The 22791-nt window shown below is 36.2% G+C and overlaps 1 protein-coding gene across 2 annotated transcripts in view; it reads right to left on the reverse strand.

Annotated features, from left to right (window-relative positions):
* EXOC6B (exocyst complex component 6B) overlaps positions 1-22791 on the reverse strand; it is a 708301-nt gene that overhangs the window by 330545 nt on the left and 354965 nt on the right. For both annotated transcript variants that reach the window (XM_012173630.3, XM_060412346.1), the window contains 3 exons: positions 8044-8127; positions 5117-5163; positions 3694-3814 (listed from right to left, as the gene is read on the reverse strand). In XM_012173630.3, the coding sequence (XP_012029020.2) occupies positions 3694-3814; positions 5117-5163; positions 8044-8127 (252 nt within the window). The remainder of the gene's footprint in view (positions 1-3693; positions 3815-5116; positions 5164-8043; positions 8128-22791) is intronic.

Consider the following 22791-nt stretch of genomic DNA (forward strand, 5'->3'; position numbering starts at 1 on the left):
TGAAAAACATCTACCCCTGTGATTTTGTCTGCCTCACACACATAATGTCTGCTTCAAAAAACTTTTTTTAAAAAGCTTATCAAGTGAATTATTCTTTAAAATGTTACATCCCTGAGGCGGAATGTTATATAAATGCACATTAAAATTTACACAAATTCATTACCTATTAAGTGAAAAATACAGCATGTTTTATTTAAAATATATACTGCACTATCATGTATTCATACACAGAAAAAAAGTCATTTCAAATTTACATATAAGACAGATAATTATGCCAGGGATCATGGCCAATTTCATTACTATTAATAATCAATATTTCCTATCTTTTATTAATCATGTTATCTTTGTATAATTTTTATGTATTAATAATAGCACACCATAAAATGTAAGATAGTAAGACATTTAAAAAATGATCCTAGGACAATGGATATAGTATGGCAAAAAATTAAAATGAGATTGTTTAATCATACCCTAAATGACATTAAGAACAGGTGGTAGTAATAAAAAAAGAACAGGTGGTTGTAATAATATAACTGTGTAAAAATCAAGCCATAAAATAGGTAAGAGACTTTTTTAGTTTCAAATAGGCAGAAACATTAAAAAATACTTTAAAATATGACAGATTTTAATATGATGCAAGCATATAATGGTTAAAATGCCAGATAAAGTCCTTGGACTCATATAAGCAATGGGAGAAATTTTTAAATAAGATAAATATAAATTAGATATGTAAACATTTAACATTTATAAATACTAAAGAAACTACCAAGAAAAAAGAGAAAGTATTGCAGCACATTCAGTAACAACACAACCTCTTTGGTTTCAAATTGATACATTAATCAATAAAGCTAGAGACAGAAGAACCAGAGATCAAACTGCCAATATCATAGAAAAAGAAAGAGAATTCCAGAAAAACATCTACTTCTGCTTCATTGATTATGCTAAAGCCTTTGACTGTGCGGATCACAACGAACTGTGGAAAATTCTTAAAGGGATAGGAATACGACCACCTTATCTGGGTCAAAACCCAACACAGCTAGAACTAGACATGGAACAACGGTTCCAAATTGGGAAAGGAGTATGTCAAGGATGTATACTGTCACCCTGCTTATTTAACTTATGTGCAGAGTACAGCATGCCAGGCTAGATAAAGCAAAAGCTAGATGCAACACTGCCAGGAGAAATATCAATAACCTCAGATACACAGATGACATCACCCTTATGGCAAAAAGCAAAGATGAACTAAATTGCCTCTTCATGAAACTGAAAGAGGAGAGTGAAAAAGCTAGCATATAACTCAACATTCAAAAAACAAAGATCATGGCATCTGTTCCCATCACTTCATAACCAATAGATGGGGAAACAATGGAAACAGTGACAGACTTTATTTTCTTGGGCTCCAAAATCACTGCAGATAGTGACTGCAGCCATGAAATTAAAGGACACTTGCTCCTTGGAAGAAAAGCTATGACAAACCTATATAGTGTATTAAAAAGCAGAGACATTACTTTGCCAACAAAGGTCTGTCTAGTCAAAGCTATGGTTTTTCCAGTAGTCTTGTATGGATGTGAGAGTTGGACCATAAAGAAGCCTGAGTGCTAAAGAATTGATGCTTTTGAACTGTGGTGTTGGAGAAGACTCTTGAAAGTACCTTGGACTGCAAGGAGATCAAACCAGTCAATCCTAAAGGAAATCAATCCTGAATATTCATTGGAATGACTGATCCTGAAGTTAAAGCTCCAATACCCTGGCTACCTGATGTGAAGAGCTGACTCATTAGAAAAGACCCTGATGCTGGGAAAGATTGAAGGCAGGAGGAGAAAGGGATGATGGAGGACAAGATGTTTGGACGGCATCACTGACTTAATGAACATGAGTTTGAGCAAGCTCTGGGAGATGGTAAAGTACAGGGAAGCCTGGTGTGCTGCAGTCCATGGGGTCGCAAAGAGTCGGACATGACTCAGCAACTGACCAACAATGATAGACCCTACTACTTTAACTGCACAAAGGCATCTAAAGTAATCGTATCCAAAAGTAACTTATGACTTTCCCACTCCAAACCATCAATACCAACACTATCATCCAAGGAAGAAAATCATAAACCTAGGCCCTGATACTTTTTTTAACCTTCTCTCTTATATTTAGTCCATCACAAAGTATTGTAAGTCTTACTTCCTAAATATCTCCCAGACTCATCTACTTCTTTCCATATCTACCATCACTTTTGTCCAGCAATCATCATCTCTTGTCTGGAATGCTAGACCAGCCTACCAATAACTCTTTCCCCCACATCCATTCTCATCCCTCATCCATTATTTAGCTAGAATAATCTTTTAAAAATAGAAATCTGATCTTCTCACTCCAATTTACTCTACTCCTGTCCCGAACACACATATTCCACTTAACTCACTGCTTAAAGAGTCAAACGGGTCCTAAATAATGTGAAATCTTCCTATTTTTTTTTATTCTTACTTCCTACCATACCTCCTTAGGGTTCTATGTCTTATGTTCTACCCACTTGGAGCATTGTTCAGTTTCCTTTAAAGTGGCTACACTCCCTTCAACTCTAAATTTTAGACATGGTATTTACTCTGAAACACTTGATAATGTATAGATAGAGACGAATGACTTTTAAGCTTCTGGTTAACAAAATAATATGCATACTAGAACCATTTCTTGAAATTTTTAAAATACCAAATTATCTTTTATTATTAACTTCTCACTATTGCTCCTGAAACACTTTCACACATAATAATACCACAAAGTCCTTGCACTACTGTTCCTTATACCTAGTATGATCTTTAATTGATCTTTGCACAAATACTGACTCCTTGATATTTAGATCTCAGAATGCCATTCATATCACTTATCAAAATCAGGCACCGTGTTGTCCTAATATATCACTCTCTTTTAACTGCATTGCATTATCACTGTCTGATATTGATTAGTTTATTGGGAAGTTCCCCAATCATAATACAGCTCTCTAAGAACAAAGTCCTTAGTCTTATTCATTCTTGTATTGCTATGATCAACATGTAATCCTTGTTCAAGGAATATTGAATGAATGAATAAAGGAGTAATTCAGAGCCAGGATTCTCCACCTGTAATAAAGTAGATTATCATTAAAAATTGATGCTATCGTAAAACAGATCAATAGAGCATGGAAACTGAAAATCGGGCAACTTATTGAAATGTTATGGAGTAAGAATAAATCTGTGAACTCCAAACCAGTATTAATAGGCATTCCAAAGGCACTAAGGTGTAGTGGCGAAGAAATGGGCTCTGCAGCCATACCGTCAAGGTTCCTATCCAAGCTCTATTTGTTGGGTGATATTAGGCTAGCTACTTAACCTCTCTGAGTTTGTTCTGCAGTCTACATGACAAATATAAAAACAGTATCTGCCTTAGAAAGATGAAGTGAAGATGAAATATATATGCAGTACACAGTAACAATACAATAACAATGCCCAAGACATAGAGAACAATCAGTAAATGTTAGCCGTTGCTTTCTTAATGCAAAGAACATCCACAAAAGAGGGCTTAGCATTAGAGAACATGCAACTTGAAGTGGTTACTTCCATACATCTTTCATGAGTAAATGATATTCATAGTATGACTTTAAAGCTGTAGAAGACTGAATACTGTAGAGACAATTAGCTTGAAGTAAAAACCTCTCTTGGGTGTCTTACATACCGAGTGAGTACGGAGTGCTGCGATGGTTTTTGAAAGTGCCATTTCCCATAGTTCATCAATGTAGGCTCTATTTACTAAGCCCTGTGTTGTATGTAAAATGTGATCTTCAACCACAAAAAACCTAAGATTGAGGAAAAAAGAAAGAACAGCTGTCAGAAAATAGTTTGATTACAATTTTCAGCATGTCACAAACATTAAGAGCTGCCATTAAATTTGAAGGCAATACTAGTGTTTTTTCTTAGAGAAAGCTATTTGGTATAGCAAACAAAATCAGATTTATCAGACTTGGAATTATACCTTTGATCATGATATCATATTAATCACTTCAACAGAAACTGGAATTACATTTGCATTAAATGTTAACCATGCTATCCTGGAATTTAAAAGGGAAGAAAATAATGTTTATAGATAAAGCAGACTAGTTTCACTACAGTAAAAACACCAGGCCATTAAAACACTTTACTAAAAACAACAAAAGTTAAAACACCCATTATTTTAAGAATCCAACACACAAAATATTAAAATAATTCCCCTTATACAAAACTTTTTCATCTAAGTGTTGAAAAGATATAGCACAAAAGTAAAAAACTACACACATATTTTTTAACATTCTGCTGTGGTATCCTAATTTGTATGCATCTGAAATGTATCTTTAGCTATCTTACCTAAATAGTCATACTAATTACAACAATTCTTTAAATAGAGAATTGCTCATGATAACACTTTAATAAAGTTATCAATTACATTATAACAATCTGAATTTGAAAAAGAAATTTCATGGAACAATTCAACTTACTTCCCTTTTTTCACTACAAAGTCACTATATTGCAATAAGAATAAGCTGCCTATATTTGGGGAGCTTATTGGGGAACTGCAATTCCAAACTAGTGTATATTCTCAAGATGAGGGTGGCAAACGATGCAGTCCATGGAATAAATTTGGCACACTGCTTATTTTTATAACTACTGTTTTATTGGAACACACCAATTGTGTCTCATGTACATATTGTCTATAGCTGTTTTTGTACCGCAACAAAGCTGAATAGCTGCAAGAGAAACCACTTGGTCTGTTGAACCTAAAACATGTTACCATTTGGCTCTTTTAGAAAAAATGTGCCAACATTTGTTGATTGCTTGGTTCTCTCTTAACAATGGAAAAGCAAACTATCACATATAATAAGGTTACAATTCAACTTTATTCTTCCTTTCTCCATAAAAAGTATTCTCCAACAATATAATGTTGAAACAAATAGACATTCCTTTAAAATCATCAGATATTCAAAACCAAATCTTGTTTTAAGAATTTAAATAAAGAAAAGAAAAATAAATTCCCAAAGAACACTTGTTGTACTTTTCTAAGTCTCAGGAAAAGTGTACAAACTATTGAAAGTTCATAAATTTAAGACACACACACAAATACCCACCCGACAATTTGATTAAAATACTTCCTGTAGCCGTCTAAGGTTTCATGCTACAAAAAAGCAAAGAAGAAAAAAGTTATTGTTTTTGTTTTGATAAAGACACAAATCAGTTAAATTTCTTAAGGCTCAATTCCCAAGCCTATAAAGTAAATACAATAAGAGTGCCTACGTATCTATGCCCCAACCACTAATGCTAAAAAAGCCAAAGCTGAACAGTTCTATGAAGACCTAGAAGACCTTCTAGAACTAACAAGGTGTCCAAAAGAAGATGTCCTTTTCATCATAGGGGATTGAAATGCAAAAGTAGGACATCAAGAGATATCTGGAATAACAGGCAAGTTTGGCCTTGGAGTACAAAATGAAGCGGGGCAAACACTAACAGAGTTTTGCCAAGAGAACACACTGACCATAGCAAACACCCTGTTACAACAACAGAAGAGAAAGAGACGACTCTACATATGGACGTCACCAGATGATCAGTACCAAAATCTGACTGAGTATATTCTCTGCAGCTAAAGGTGGTAAAGCTCCATACAGTCAGCAAAAACAAGATCAAGAACCGACTATGGCTCAGATCATGAACTCCTTACTGTAAAATTCAGACTTAAATTGAAGTAAGTAGGGAAAACCACTAGGCCATTCAAGGATGACCTAAATCGAATCCCTTATGATTATATAGTAGAAGTGACAAATAGATTCAAGGGATTAGATCTGACAGACAGAATGCCTGAGGAACCAAGGACAGAAGTTCCTAACATTGTACAGGAGGCAGTGATCAAAATCATCCCCAAGAAAAAGAAATGCAAAAAAGGCAAAATGGTTATCTGAGGAGGCCTTACAAATAGTTGAAAAAAGAAGAGAAGCAAGTCTTAAAAAAAGGAAAAAACATACCCAGCTGAATGCAGAGTTCCAAAGAATAGCAAGGAGAGATAAGAAATCCTTCTAAAGTGAACAATGCAGAGAAACAGAGAAAAACAATAGAATGAGAAAGACTAGAGATCTCTTTAATAAAATTACCAAAGGAACATTTCATGCAAAGGCAGGCACAATAAAGGACATAAACGGTATGGACCTAACAAAAACAGAAGATATTAAGAAAAGGTGTCAAGAATACACAGAACTATACAAAAAATGTCTTAATGACCCAGATAACCATGATGGTGTGATCACTCACCTAGAACCAGACATCCTGGAATGGGAAGTCAAGTGCACCTAAGAAAACATCACTATGAACACAGCTAGTGGAGGTGATGGGATTTCAGCTGAGCTATTTTAAATCCTAAAAGATGATGCAGTTAAAGTGCTGCACTCAATATATCAGCAAATTTAGAAAACTTAGCAGTAGTCATAGGACTGGAAATGTCAGTTTTCATTTGAATTCCAAAGAAGGGCAATGTCAAAGAATGTTCTAACTGCCCCACAATTGTACTTATTTTATATGCTAGCAAAGTAATGCTCAAAATCCTTCAAGTGAGGCTTCAACAGTACATGAACTAAGAACTTTCAGATGTTCAAGCAGGATTTAGAAAAGGCAGAGGAACCAGAGATCAAACTGCCAACATCAGATGGATCACAGAAAAATCAAGTAAACTGCAGAAACATATTTACTTCTGTTTCATTGGCTATGCTAAAATCTTTGACTGTGTGGATCAGAACAAACTGTAGAAAATTCTTCAAGAGATGGGAATACCAGACCACCTTACCTGCCTCCTGAGAAATTTGTATGCAGGTCAAGGAGCAACAGTTAGGACTGGACATGGAACAATGGGCTGGTTCCAAATTGGGAAAGAAGTACATCAAGGCTGTATATTGTCACCCTGCTTATTTAACTTATATGCAGAGTACATCATGTGAAACATTGGGCTGGATGAACCTCAAGCTGGAATCAAGATTGTCGAGAGAAATAGCAATAACCTCAGATATGCAGATGACACTACCCTAATGCCAGAAAGTGAAGAGGAACTAAAGAGCCTCTTGATGAAGGTAAAGAGGAGAGTGAAAAAGCTGGCTTAAAACTCAACATTAAGAAAACAAAGATCATGGCATCCAGTCCCACCACTTCATGGCAAACAGATGTGGAAACAGTGGAAACAGTGACAGATTATATTTTCTTGGGCTCCAAAATCACTGCAGATGGGGGCTGCAGCCATGAAATTAAAAGACACTTGCTCCTTGTAAAAAAAACTATGACAAACCTAGACAGCATATTCAAAAGCAAAGACATCATTTTGCCGACAAAAGTCCATATACTTAAAGCTGTGGTTCTTCCAATAGTCATGTACCAATGTGAGTGGTGGACCATAAAGAAGGCTGAGCATGAAACAACTGATGCCTTCGAACTGTGGTACTGAAGAAGGCTCTTGAGATTCCCTTGGACAGTATGGCGATAAACCACACAATCCTAAAGGAAATCAATCCTGAATAGTCACTGGATGGACGATGCTGAAGCTGAAGCTCCAATACATCAGGCACCTGACATAAAGCACTCACTCACTGGAAAAGACCCTGATGCTGGGAAAGATTGAGGGCAGGAGGCGAAGGGGTCAACAGAGAACAAGATGGTGGGATGGCATCACCGACTCAATGGACATGAGTTTGAGCAAACTTGAGCAGATACTGAAGCCCAGGGAAGCCTGGCGTGCTACAGTCCATGGGGTTGCAAAGAATCGGACATGACTGGGTGACTCAACAACAACCTACCTTTATAGGATTACAGTGAGGATGAAATGAGACAATACATATCTAGTACTTAGAAGAATGCCTGAAACATAGCAACCAAGAAATGTTAGTTGCTACTTTCTTAGTGCAAGTCACAGCCATCAAAAGTGGTCCCCAAATGACAATTTAGCAGGGGGGGTCACAAGTGGAAAATAATTAAAAGATATAGAAGAAAAATGAAAAAGGGAGAAAAATAAAAGTGGTTATCCTACCATGTTAGATGGAGGCTGGAGCACCAAACGAGCCTGTTTTCGCCTTTGTTTTCGGTAGTAGTTCTCAAATGTTTCCCGGGCCCCCTGCAAAACAAATGAAAGGAAATAGGTTGACACAATTGGGCCAACCACGCTAGTATAGAGACGCTCCCAGGTCAGAAGCTAAGGCAGTCCCATATTTCTCACAATCTGTCATTTTAACAATAATAACCATTGAAAAAAACAAAAATAATTATTAGAACTTACTGAACCTAACTTACAAATCCCAATAGAAATGGACACAAGATTATTCAGAGGAAACTGTCAGAACTCAACCTCCAAAAACATCAAAGTTGGTTTCTGAACTAATTATCACAGATTTACAAGAAAAAAAACAAACCAACATTCTTGTAGGTTATAATAACAGTTGAGAAAATGATCCTTTAAAAAAAAAATCACAGAACATCCCAGAAGAAAATTCCAGAATAAAATCTAGTCTCAAATCATGAGCAAGAGGCCAAAAGAAGGCAAGAAAAAGGCAGAAGTTGAGAATAATCTCAGTCTTCTCAGACAGAATATTATCTAGCACAGGATTAACACCAAAAAGGATGGCAAAACCAATACAGTATTGTAAAGCAAAATAAAGTAAAAAAATTTTTTTTCTTTTAAAAAGGAAGAAACAAAGCCTTGTAGCTTTTCATGTAGGGTTTTTGGACTTAAACTGAAAGGTACTCTAGAAAACAAGAGCTGATTCATATGCTCTATAACTGGGGTTGAATAGTGTCCTCTCGAAATTAATGTCCTTCCCCAGACCTCACAGCATGACCATTTAGAAATAGTCTTTACAAGTGTAATTAGTTACACTAAGATGTAGTCATGCAATAACAGGATGACCCTTCATCTAGCATAACTGGTGTCTTCCTAAGAAGAGGAAAATGCTGTATGAGGACAGTGCAGGGAGAGTTCAACATGGAGCCACAAGCAGAGATGGGACTGATACATCTCAGCACCAAGGACTACTGGCTACCACAGAGGCCGCGGAGAGGCAGGGAAGGATTCTACCCAGAATCTCAGAGGAAGGACAGCCTCCTAACATCCCAATTTTGGATTTCTATGCTCTAAAACAGTGACAGAAGAAATTTCTCTTATTTTAAGCCACCGAGTTGTGGTACTTGATTATAACAACCCTAGAAACTGATATGAACTCAAAACTTTTAAAACATGATGCTCCCCTTTTATTAAGCCCTACTCTCAACCCAAGACTTTTCTAAATAAACAAAAGTAGAAAGGGAGAGACAGCATTGTATAGCGGTTAACAGCATTGATTTCAGAACCAGATGACTTTATTCAAATCATGGCCTAGCCCTTATTAACTGTGTAACTCATGTGTCCGTCAGTCAGTTGTGTCTGACTCTTTCCAACCACGTGGACTGTAGCTCGCCAGGCTTCTCTGTCATGGGATTGTCTCAGCAGGAATACCGGAGTGGGCTGCCATTTCCTCCACAGCATAACTCATATGACTAGCTATATAATTTCCCTTTCATTAATCTAACTTCCACTGTTCAACTCTTTACCTTTCACTAGTAGACATGCTATGGCTTACTTATTTGTAGAGATGCCAACCTCCTATGTTTGTTATAAAGATTATGAAGAGTTATAAAGCTTTTAGAATATTGTCTTGGTAAATAGTAACCACTATGCAAATACTTATTTAAAACATAAGATGAAATCAATGATGAAAGTGAAAGCCCCACCCATGTGAAGATAAGGTTTACTGTGAAAGTGCTAGTCATTTCAGTCATGTCTGACTCTTTGCGACTCTATGGACCATTGTCTGCCAGGCTCCTCTGTCCAGGCAAGAATACTGAAGTGGGTAGCCATTCCCTTCTCCAGGGGATCCTCCCAACCCAGGGATTGAACACAGGTCTCCTGCACAGAAAGAAGACTTACCATGTACTATCTACCTTCAGGTTTTTTCACCTTCCCAAAAGTCTGAAGAATCTTATTCAACATGACTTCTTTGTTATCCTTAAACTGGAAAAGCTATTTAAGGTCCTAAATCATGCACACTCGATAGTGTAGCTCAGTGGTTGGCAAATGTTTTCTGTAATGAGCAGAATAGTAAATAGTCTTTGTTGAGCCATGCAGTCTTGATGCAAACACTCAACACTGCTGCTGTAGTATAAGAGCAGTCATAAACAATATATAAATGAGTATGGCTCTGTTCCAATAAAACCTTATTTGTAGAAACTGAAATTAGAATTTTATACCATTTTCACCTGTCATAAAATATAGTCTTCTATGGATAAAAAATGATTTTTTACCCATCATTTGAAAATGTAAAAGTTCACAAGGTCATACAAAAACAGGCAGTATGATGGACCTAACACAAGAGTCATGGTTTGACAACTCTTGGTGTAGCTTAAAATCGAATATTTTAACACACTAAGGTTTTGACAACTGTATACATCTGAATTTTTCTGTCTAAAAAATGAAAGCAAACCTTAAGACAGCTATTTCAAGACTTTCTTAGTCCATAAGCTAGTGAGGTAGCAAATAATTATATTAAGAAATAAGAAGTGGAAATTGCATGTTGGTTTGTTAAAGTTATCCCCTACTTGTCACCATTTTCCAGCATAGTGGTATTATTAAAGGTCAATTACCTTTTGTACACAGTGAAGGACATTTCATTTTAAGGTTAACAGCCCTAAAAGGCCCTTTATTATGTGAGTGTGACATTACACTTTCAACATACCTTTGAGCCAAGATATACTTAGTTGAGAATTTAGGTAAAGCCTTGTTAATTAGGACACAGCATACTAACCAGGACTTTCCGGTGGCCTAGTGGTAAAGAATCTGCCTTCAATGCAGGAACTGCAGGAGACACGGGTTCGATCCCTGGGTCAGGAAGATCCCCTGGAGGAGGAAATGGCAACCCATTCCACTATTCTTGTCTGGAGAACCCCATGGGCAGAGGAGCCTGGAGGGTTACAGTCCATAGCACAGCAAAGAGTTGGACACGACTAAAGTGACTTAGCAGTAGCATACTAATTTAATTATTTGTCATAAATGACAGAAAATAAACAAGATGACATTCTATATAAAAATCAAATTATGAACTTCTACTTAATTCTAAACTATATATATTTTGTTTTTTAATAAAATTAAAACATAAGAAAAGACCAATTTATCTAATAAGTCTGGCTTCTCCATTTACAAAATTGAGTTAGATTTTCCCTAATGAATGTTCAATAAATTCACCTCTGATTTTTCTATTTCTTCGCCAATTTTGTCAATTCAATGCTTATAGGAAGAAATTGAGAAATTGATGTCTACCCAGTACAGCTGAGTAATTGAGGGAGTGCCTGCCTATTCACAAATAGGTCAATAGACAATGTTCAGTAGAGTCCTACCACTTCGGCCTCAAGCTCCTTTAACCACTCAAATGAAAAAAAAAACAAAACACAAACCAAAAAAAGTCATCTGAAAAGCTAATAAAAGTATAAACAAAAAGATACAAAACAGTAGGAAGGCAAGGCAAAAGTTGTTTCCTTTTTCATTTTATGTCTTTAGAATGACAGTACTCCAAAGACTATACAATAATTAATGAATTAATACATACAATGTCACAGAAAAATCAGTTACAAAGAATATAAAGTGCTTACCATGTAAAAGACACTAAGAATCTCCTCACTGAATTTATAGTCTATAGTGGAAGACTAGAAATTAAACAAGCAATTATATTAAAATAAACTATAAAATCCTATGGATTGAAGTGGAACGTATAACTGAGTGTGTGTGTGTGTGTGTGTGTGTATGCATGCACATGAATGGGGAGGGATAAATGTTAGAGAAAGATTCGCAGGAAAAAAATAACATTTATACTCATAATTGAAGAATGACTCAGAAGAGTGAGCCAGGTGAACAGAAAGGGGGAAAAAATGTTCCTTGTAGAGACAGAGAGATTCAGTGAAAAAAGATATCACACTCCATGAACTGCAAGAAGTTCTTCACAACTGGAACAGGGTGTGAGGGAGAGGTGTGATAGGAGACAAGGCTGGGGGACTTTGTAGGTCATGATAAGATATTTGGACTTCAACTCTGGTTTTAGACACCTGGAAGCTATAATATAGTAAGCACTATGAAGGAAGGGGAAATCAGCTGCAGAAGGATTAGACCCTGACATATACTTAAAGAGGCACAAGCCAACTGGATATATGTGGTAAAGGATATGAAGGAAAGAAAGCTGACCAGAGATTTCTAACCTAGGTAACTAGTTTGGCTGGTGTTGTCATTTAATGAGAGCAATCAGGAGGAAATACAGTCAATTATTATTCATGGATTCCTAATTTGTAAATTTGCCTGCCTGCTAAAATTTATAGGTAGCCTCAAAATCAAAACTCATGGCACTTTCACAGTCATCCACAGACATACACAGAGTGGTAAAAGTTTTGAGTTGCCTGATACACATGTTCCTATATATTTATATATCCAGATCTGAAGAAAACAAAAACAGTAATTCAAAAAGATATATGCATCCCATTGTTCACAGCAGCACTATCTGCAACTGCCAACACATGGAAGCAACCTAAATGTCCATCAACAGATGAGTGGGTAAAGAAGATATGGCAAATACATACAATTGGATATCACTCACTCATAAAAAAGAATGGAATTCTGCCATTTGCAACAACATGAATGGACCTAGAGAGTATTATGCTTGGTGAAGCAAGTTAGACAAAGGAAGATAAATACTGCATGCTATCACTTACATGCAAAATATTAAAAAAAATAAACAACTGAATACTACAAAACAGAAGAAGACTAGCAAATATTGAGAATGAACAAGTCGTTACCAGTAGGGAAAGGGAAGGAAGGAGGGACAAGACGTGTGGGGATTAAGTGGTACACACTACTATGTACATAAAAAATAAACATGCTATGAGGACATACTGTACAGCACAGGGCACACAGCCAATATTTTACAACAATTTTAAATGCACTATAATCTATAAAAATGTTTAATCACTATGTTCTATACATGCAACTAATATATTGATAATATTATAAATCAACCTTCAATTTTTAAAAACTTCATTCATAATCCCCATCTCCTAGAGATAACTACGGCTTACTACTTCGTGTGTGTGTGTGTGTGTGTGTGTGTGTGTGTGTGTGTGTGTGCTTAGTCGCTCAGTGGTGTCCAACTCTTTGCGACCCCATGGAATGCGGCCCACCAGGCTCCTCTGTCCACGGAATTCTCCTGGCAGGAACACTGAAGTGGGCAGCCATTCCCTTCTCAAGGGGATCTTCCCGACCCCGGGATTGAACCCAGGTCTCATTCTTTACCGTCTGAGCTACCAGGGCAGCTATTCTAAACAGATATTTTACCTACACACATATGGGCATATAACACATATATAAATAGGATCATATATCATATTGTACATGTTCTTTTCACTGACTTTTCCAGGCAAAAATCTTTTCCAGAACATCATAATCCAGTATGAGCGACTTTTACTGCACAACACTGTTCCAACTGCTTTTCTTCAAACACGTGCTAAAGACTGCTATACAAATCCCGGAACATGGGTTATGAATAAATGTTTAAAAATAAAAACACAAGTGATGATTTTGAGTTTCCCACGTGTCTAGACTTGTCTGAATATAAACATTAAAAAAAAAAAACAGTATTGTCACTCAGTGTGGGCAAATGAGTTAAGGCCTTTTGTTTTTGTATATAAATAAAAGTGATAAAATTCATTGCTAACAAAGCTCAAATTATAGTTGCTATAGTAGGTCACACCAGGAATCAAATAAGTCAGGATCATGTGATCCTTGCTCTTAGTGGGAAAAGAGAAGGCCAGATGAAAGATCTTTCCTGAATTTCTTTCCTTCATAAAAGGTAACAATGTATCCTATATGCAGAAACATCCTGAACCTTCCATACAATTACTGATCTCCAGGTCTCTAAATGTTAGTGGAAACATGTCCAGTTTCATAGAAAAAAAAAGCTTATGCTGGGACAATACTTCCTCATAGGGGCAATATGTCTACATAGAGGAAAAGACCCTCTATTTTCTTTATTAAATATTTACTATGCCATTATTTGGTTAAACAGCTCTTCATCTAGTGACTCTTCCACGGCAGAGACCGATATGAGGTTCACTGGAAAGTAGACAGAATCCTTCCCATCCATCACAACAAAACAAAGTGAACCCTTGGACTGAGAAACAACTATGGACGAGTATGCAGAGAATGAGAGAGAGAAATGGAAGAAGGGAATCACATAGAAGGTTCTTCCGGCTTTGCCTACAGGAAGCAATATTTCCATTTGCTCTTGAGCAAAGCCTATAATTTTATCGCCCTGACTGCAGCTGGAGAACGCCCTTTTAACTGTCCCAGCATCCAAGTGAAGACAGGTTTATTCAGAGTGTTAAAAACACACACACACACACACACACACACACCTGAAAGGGCTGTTTTAATTTGCTTCCATGTGAAAAGGGAAGCACATATCACAGGGCACCGTAATGACATTCAGCGGGATATTACACTTCACCATATGGCTAATTTGAACAGCAGGCGCAAGGCAGGATTTTCTTTCATTAGAAGTGACTTAAAGATCAGACTACAGAAACACATGTAAAGAACAAACCCAAGATGTCCCCTATTTCTTAAATCTAGAAACATTCATTTGATCGTTTGATTCTCAGATGTGAAAGCCCATTCACAGAGTTCTCATGGCAAGATCATTCAAGAGTCGTGACGGTAGTACTGTGTCACCGCTTCACTTACCTACATTATGGCTTTGAAAAATGTCTAAAATTCAAGAACCACACTGTTCACAACATAGATGTGGAAAGGATAATTGCTCTGGTAGATAATTAACCATGAAAAAAAAAAACACACATTACTTTCTAAATGCCCCAATTCTTGATATTACTCACTTAGCTTACAGAGTAAACCTACATAAACTTCTGACCCTTTTTGAAGAGCAACAGCATTCTGATGTTCTAACAGAATCCTGTTTATTTTTAAGATGCCCCTTATAACTTATGTTTGTCTTGGCATTTCCTCTTTCTCCCATACCCCAAGTCTGAGCCATAGAAAAGAACATCCCCTCCGGGAATGACAGAAGTCTACAGAATTTTAAAAAAGAAAGAAATCTAATGTCTAATGATTATGGATAGTTGGGTCTGTGCTTTTGAAGAAAGTAAACATTATGATTAACAATCTTGGGCTTTGTAATTAGCTTCCCCTCTTCCATGAGAGAGTGTTAATTTATTAAATATTTTAACAAAGAGTCTTTTATTATTAGATTCAGTTTGGCTGCCTCCTTTCATAGCATTACCAATTACAACCAATAAAGCTTTAATTGATGACTACTTTTTATAACCTTTGACCCAAGATGATAAACAGTTGTACCTTAGAAGCGAAAGGGTAAACCTCAAAGGGAACAGTGTCTTAATCATGCTTAGCAAACCAAACTGCTTAAAATTACAACCTACCTACCTGGATAGAACAGAAACCCAGACTTCCTCTATGATTAAGGTAATTGATCAGGAAAAGACTTGGATTTCACTTTTAAGATAAGTGTCCCATTTTGTTACAAAAAACATAAGTTGAATAATCTGTATATAACTGTGCACAATTACATGCACAAATAATGTGCTAATTGTATACTATAATACAATTTAATCAATTTGTAGACAATTAGCAAGATAATTCTTTTTTCCATTTTTTCCCCCAATTTTACTGAGAAATAATTGACTTATATCTCTGTGTAAGTTTAAGACATACAGTATGGTGATTTGATTACGATGGTTAGAAGTCTCTTCTAACTCACAACTGTCAATCTTTTCAACTGCTGAAGTGCTTCAAAATTTAAAACTTTAAAATTTCCCAATCTCTTAATCTTTTTCATGTTGCCAAAATGAATAGGGCTTTGAACAATTACTAAAGAGCACATAGAAAAAGGTACCATCTAAAAATGTAAATAAAAATTATATCATCTTGTCACAGTTGTTACACCAATCACTTCATGGAGATGAAAGGCAATGAGATATTATTAATAGTTCCCACTATTAACAATAAGTAAATAGAAACTGCTGGCTTAACAGAAGGTGTAATACAAGATTTTATACAAGAAGAACTAAGCATATAGCTTTCAAGTGACTTCTCAAGTATATTAGAGGAAGTCAACACCAGGAAAAGCAAAAAATCTGAGGCTCAGTCTAAGAACTTTATAAACTGAATGAGCTATACACATTATTTTTATGATATATAAATGTATGTAATGGCTGTTTTATTAAAGACACATGGCTGCTCCCTGCCTTTCAAAATCAAACTTGCCAAACCACCTCCCAAAACAGCTCTTTATATAGTTAAGTGACGACTGGAGGAATTTTGTATAAATAAATCTATGCCTTTTCTCCCCCATTAACAGAAACTGTACAGAAACAGACAAATTTAGAATATAAGAATTAAAAAAATCTGTCACATTGAACTTCAGATATTCAGGAAAAGAGAAAGAATATCTAAAAACAAAAAAGATAAATATATTCAGCTGATGTTTGCTTAAAAATATAAGAATATAGGTTAAGAAAAAAAAGGAAACTAAAAGTTAAATAAACTTTGCTTCAATACTAATTTTTAATTAAACTTTTTATTATGAGAGGCCTGTAGATTTAAATGCAATTATAAAAAAATTAATAGAGAGAGATTCCATGTGCCTTTACGCAGGTTTTCCAAAGGCGAACATCTTAGAAAATTAGTTCACTATTACAACTGGGCCACTGACAGTGATACAATCAGTCAAGGATGCACAATTCCAAAACTACAAGGATCACACAAGCGTCCTTTTTATAGCCATACCCACTTCCCTCCATCGCTACCTTCTACGGAACTTTTGGTAAGCATTAATGTTCTCTCCATTCCTATAATTTTTGTCATTTAAGACTTATGTAAATGGAATTTTACAGTGTGCAGCCGTTTGAGATTGGCTTATTTCACTCAGCATAAATCTCTGAAGACTCATCTAGGTTGCTGCAAATATCAGTAGTTCTTTCCTTTGTATTGCCGAGTAATATGTCACAGTGCTATGGTACAAATGGACCATAGTTTAACTATTCATCTCCTTCAAGATTATAGGGTTGTTTCCCGTTTGGTGCTATTATGAACAAAGCTGCTATAAAGTACATAAAATACCTGAAATAAGCTTCCTTTTCTCTGGGATAAGTAAACATGAGTGCAATTGCTGGGTTACATGATAGTTTCATGCTGAGTTTTTTAAACTGCCGAACTGTTTTCTAGAGTGACCTGCACCATATATGTGCCCATCAGCAATCATAATGGTATTTGGGGTAGTCACTATTGTAAAGGAGTGGAATGATGGCTCATGGTGGCTTTAATTCTTTTTAATAACTAATGATGCTGAACAAAAGATGTTACCAAGTGCTTAGTTTCCATCTGTCCATATGCACTGGTAAACTGTTCATTGTGTGTTTTTTGTCCATACCATAACTGGATTATTTACTTTTTTTATGGTTGAGTTTGGAAAAGTCTTTATATACATTCTAGATACTAGTCCTTTTTGTTTTTGTTTTTTTGTTTTTTGTTTTTAAATTTTAATATCTTTAATTCTTACATACTAGTCCTTTTTGGATACGCCATTTGCTAACATTTTCTCCCACTCTGTAACCTAGCTTTTCACCCTGTTAACAGGATCTTTCAATTTTGATGAGGTTCAATTTATCAGTTATTTTCTTTTTGCAATAAGTGCTTTTGGAGTAAAGTCTAAGGACTCTGTCTACGTCTAGAGGCTGGGGGTCTTCTATTTTTCTCAAAAGTTTTCTAGTTTTGCATTTCACATTTAAATCATAATACATTTTGAGTTACTTTTTGTACAAAATGTGAGAAGTACTCAAGGTTCACTATTTTGCTATGTGAATGTGCAACTATTCTAGCACCATTTGTTGAATTGCTTCTGCAACTTTGTCACATATTTTTATCTTTCTAAGTTTTCTATTCTGTCCCACTGGCCTATGTAGCCCTTTGTCAATTCCATACATATTTCTTTTTTTTAAAAAAAGCTTTCTATTGAGCTATGTCTTATATATAACATCATTTGGTTTCAGATTAGATAGGACACATTGTGAAATGATCACCACAATAAGTCTAGTTACCATCCATCACCACACAAGCTTAATTTTTAGGATTTATTCTCATGGCAACTCTCAAGTATTCTCTACAATATCACTGATTATGGTCAATATGCTGTACATTACACTCCCAGGATTTTTGTCATTACTGAAAGTTTGTAGCTCTTAACCCTCTTCACCTAATTAAACTTTAAAGCTTTCGCAGAGCAAAGGAAACCATAAGCAAAATGAAAAGACAACTTACAGAATGGAAGAAAATATTGTAAATGATGCTATCAATAAGGGCTTAATTTCTAAAATATACAAATAGCTCATGCAGCTTAATATCAAACCCCCTCCCCCCACAAAAAAAAATTGGCAGAAGATCTAAATAGACATTTCTCCAAAGAAGACATGCAATGGGCACATGAAAAGATTCCCGACATCACTATTAGAGATGTGCAAATTAAAACTATGAAGTATCACTTCAAACCAGTCAGCATGGCTACCATCAAAAACTCTAAACATAATATCCTGGAAAGGGTGCGCAGAAAAAGGAACACTTCTGCATTGTTAGTGGAAGTGTAAATTTGTGCAGCCACTATGGAGAACAATCTGGAGGTTTCTTAAAACACTAAAAATAGAGCTACCATATAATCCAGCAATTGCACTCCTGGGCATATATCCAGAGAAACTCTAATTCAAAAAGTTATATGTACTCCATTGTTCAAGATGGCATTATTACAATAGTTAAGACAGAGAAACAACTTACATGTCCAACAGAGGAATGAAAAAAGAAGATGTGCTATATACACGTGTATATATACCCATACACACACATAATAGAATACTGCTCATCCACAAAAGAGAATGAAATAATGCCAAATATACTGCATGATACCATTTATATGCAGACTCTTAAAAATGATAGAAATGAACATATTTACAAAACTGAAATAAACTCACAGACATAGAAAACAAACTGGGTTGCCAAAGCAGAAGAGGAGGTAACCCAGGAGTGCAGGACTGACAGACACACAATGCTATACGTAAAACAAGCAACAGGGATGACTGCACAGCATGTGTGCTAAGCCGCTTCAGTCGTGTCCGACTCTCCATGACCCTCTGGACTGTGGCTACCAGGCTCCTCTGTCCACGTCCTGGATTCTCCAGGCAAGAATACTGGAGTGGGTTGCCATTTCCTGCTCCAGGGGATCTTCCCAACCCAGGGATCAAACCCGCACTCTTATGTCTCCTGCACTGGCAGGTGGGTTCCTTACCACTAGCACCATCTGGGAAGCTCACTGTATAGCACAGAGAACTATACTTAACATCTTATAATAATCTATAATGGAAAATAATCTAAAAAAGAAAATATATATCCTATATACCTGAAATTGTCGCAACTTTGTAAATCAAATATACTTCAATTTAAAAAAAAAGTGAGAATAAAAAAAGAATATTTTTGTTAAAAAAAGTCCAAAATCAATAGTGATTTTTAAAATACAAATAAAATTCACCAATGTACCATTTGTTTTCCTGCTACAAAGTTAGAAAAAGAAAAAAGACAATACTCTGTATTATTAAAAATATGGCAAAGTCACAATCTTAAATTCTTTTCTTAAGGAATGAGAATTGTCATGACGTTTTTGAGAAATTATCAGGAAGCTAAAAATGTCTGCCCTGTAACTCACTTTAATCATTTTACCTAAAGTAATTATCAGATGAGTGATTTTTTTAAAAAGCACTTAAAATGTGCACAGTTGAAAGAACTTGGGTTCACATTCTCACAGTATGGGTTAGAACCCTGGCTTATTCCTAACTCTGTGATCTTAAGCAATTTATTTAATCTCTCCAAGTCTCAACTGCCTCACCTGAAAAATAGGAATATTAAAATATATACTTTTGCTAGCAGGATAAAATAAGACAATGTATGCAAATCATACAAAATGATGCCTAGCATACACTAAGTAATGGTAGACAGTGACATCATCATCAGCATCATCATTACTGTTATTCATGACCATCATGATTAATTACATTAGATTAAAGAAACCTATATAATGAAAATAAAAACAATAATGTTGATCTGTAATATCATATGACAACATATGACATGAACATATATTTGTGATAATGTACATATTAAGGGAAGGGGAAGCAAAGTATAAAGAAATGCACACAGTATAATTAAATTTATGTAAAAATTTATATTGTATATCAAATGTGTCCAAAGAATAATGTCTGTAAGGAAGTAGATCAAAATTGTGGTGAAATTACAAGTTTTTTGGTTTCTTAAAATTTTCAACTTTTTAAAACAAGGAACAATGATATTTAGGTGAAGAATAAATATCAAAGGCATCACAGTGTCCATGATCTCACCAGGTCAGGGTAGAAAGAGCCTAGAACAGACAGACTGGAAATGATTAGTATAGAAACTGCCAGATTCCAAGATAAAGAACATAAGAAGAGAAAAAAAATAAGTGCTTTCTTCAAAGTAGATAGGTGAGAATAAAAGTGGTTCCTGTGCTATGTCTAGAGTTAGACAGGGTTAGAGTAACAGCTGGCACCTGGAAAGGAACTCACCATCCTGTAGCAATAAGAAAAGCATAAAACTGATACTTTGGGACCCTGCCATCTACCGCTCTGCCTACAGACAAGGTGGCTGCCTATCTAACGACTCCTCCTTATAAAAACCAAGTATGCAACTCTATAATAACTATACAGGACGATTTCAGACAGCAGAAGATATCTGGCACTGTAGAAACTTTCAACAAAAGGTCTGTTTGAAAATTTCCCTTAAGAGAGTAAAATATGCCTGGAAAGAGGAAAATTTTTGCTCTTTTCTGAATGGGAGGGTCCAAGTGAAGCTTACTTAATCTTGGAACAAACTGCACAATAACTTGGCTATTTGAAGGGCTATTTGGCAACTCAAGGAAGGATGATCCATCCTAAGACTAGCCCAGAGTGAGCTTGGCTTTGCCTAACTTAGGGCTGGCAGCGATCCTTTTAAAACTATCACCTGTCTCTACCCTCCTGAATTTCCCAAGCCAGGTTTAGAGTGAAGAGCAGAGAGTGGGCACAGGATAATTTCTAATTAAAAATAAACCCTTAGGATGAACTATGCAGAACTACCCCAGCAAGGCTGCAGTTTCACATGGCAGTTGCAGAACCCTGATATGTTCAAAGAGACCTTGCATGACGACACTAACACATTATTAGAGTTCCTAGGCTTCACTGGTGGCTCAGAGGCTAAAGCGTCTGCCTGCAATGTGGGAGACCTGGGTTCGATCCCTGGGTCGGGCAGATCCCCTGGAGAAGGAAATGGCAACCCACTTCAGTATTCTTGCCTGGAGAATCCCATGGACGGAGGAGCCTGGTGGGCTACAGTCCACAGGGTTGCAAAGAGTTGGACACAACTGAGCGACTTCACTTCATAAGCCAATACTCCTAATCCAAGGGCAAAATATTAAACCTATTTGTCTACCTTCTCTCTCTACTGCAGCCATTTTTCTAAGCCAATACATATACGGTTTAATATGACTGAGTTTCTCTACAACCTTATATCTGATTTCTAGGGCTTTGCCTGGAAGGGCATGATTATTATTTTCAAAAAAAATTTTCGCAAAACTACCAAGAGCATTGCTTTCTTAATTAAGAATTTTATAATTTTTTTTTCTTTTTCCTCAAATTTCAAATACCAGATATGAATGCAAAATAATGTCAATCTATTTTTTTATTAGTATGTTCAGAATGTATAGTTATAGAAAATGTTTGTTTACTTACTGCACAACTTTTGCCCCGGCAACAGAAACATTAATAATACAGAAAAGCAATAAGAGGTTTCAAACTCAATACAAAAACAAACTTAGCTCCTATTTTTGCCAACCACTAGCACTGTGATCCAGTGTTGTTGTTCAGTTGCTCAGTCGTGTCCAACTCTGCAACCCCACAGACTGCAGCGTGCCAGGCTTCCCAGTCCAGAAGCATCGCCATCTCCCAGAGCTTGCTCAGACTCATGTGCATTGAGTCAGTCATGCCATCCAACCATCTTGTCCTCTGTCATCACCTTATCCTCCTGCCTTCAATCCTTCCCAGTATCAGGGTCTTTTCTAATGAGTCAGCTCTTTGCATCAGGTGGTCAAAGTATTACAGTTTCAGCTTCAACATCAGTCCTTCCAATGAATATTCAGGATTGATTTCCTTTAGAATTGACTGGTTTGATCTCTGTGCAGTCCAAGGGACCCTCAAGAGTCTTCTCCAACACCAAAGTTCAAAAGCATCAATTCTTCAGCTCTCAACCTTCTTTATGGTCCAACTCTCACATAACTACTGAAAAAACCATAGCTTTGACTATAGGAATCTTTGTCGGCAAAATAATGTCTCTGCTTTTTAACATGCTATCTAGGTTTGTTACAGCTTTTCTTCCAAGGAGCAGGAGTCTGTTAATTTCATGGCTGCAGTCTTCCATGTGCAGTGATTTTGGAGCCCAGGAAAATATGAAGTCTGTCACTGTTTCCATTGTGTCCCCGTCTATTTGCCATGATGGGACCAGATGCCATAATCTTAATTTGTTGAATGTTGAGTTTTAAGCCAGCTTTTTCACTCTCCTCTTTCACTTTCATCA

This window comes from Ovis aries, chromosome 3 (genome assembly GCF_016772045.2).
Source record: "Ovis aries strain OAR_USU_Benz2616 breed Rambouillet chromosome 3, ARS-UI_Ramb_v3.0, whole genome shotgun sequence".
In the NCBI taxonomy this organism is placed as follows: domain Eukaryota; kingdom Metazoa; phylum Chordata; class Mammalia; order Artiodactyla; family Bovidae; genus Ovis; species Ovis aries.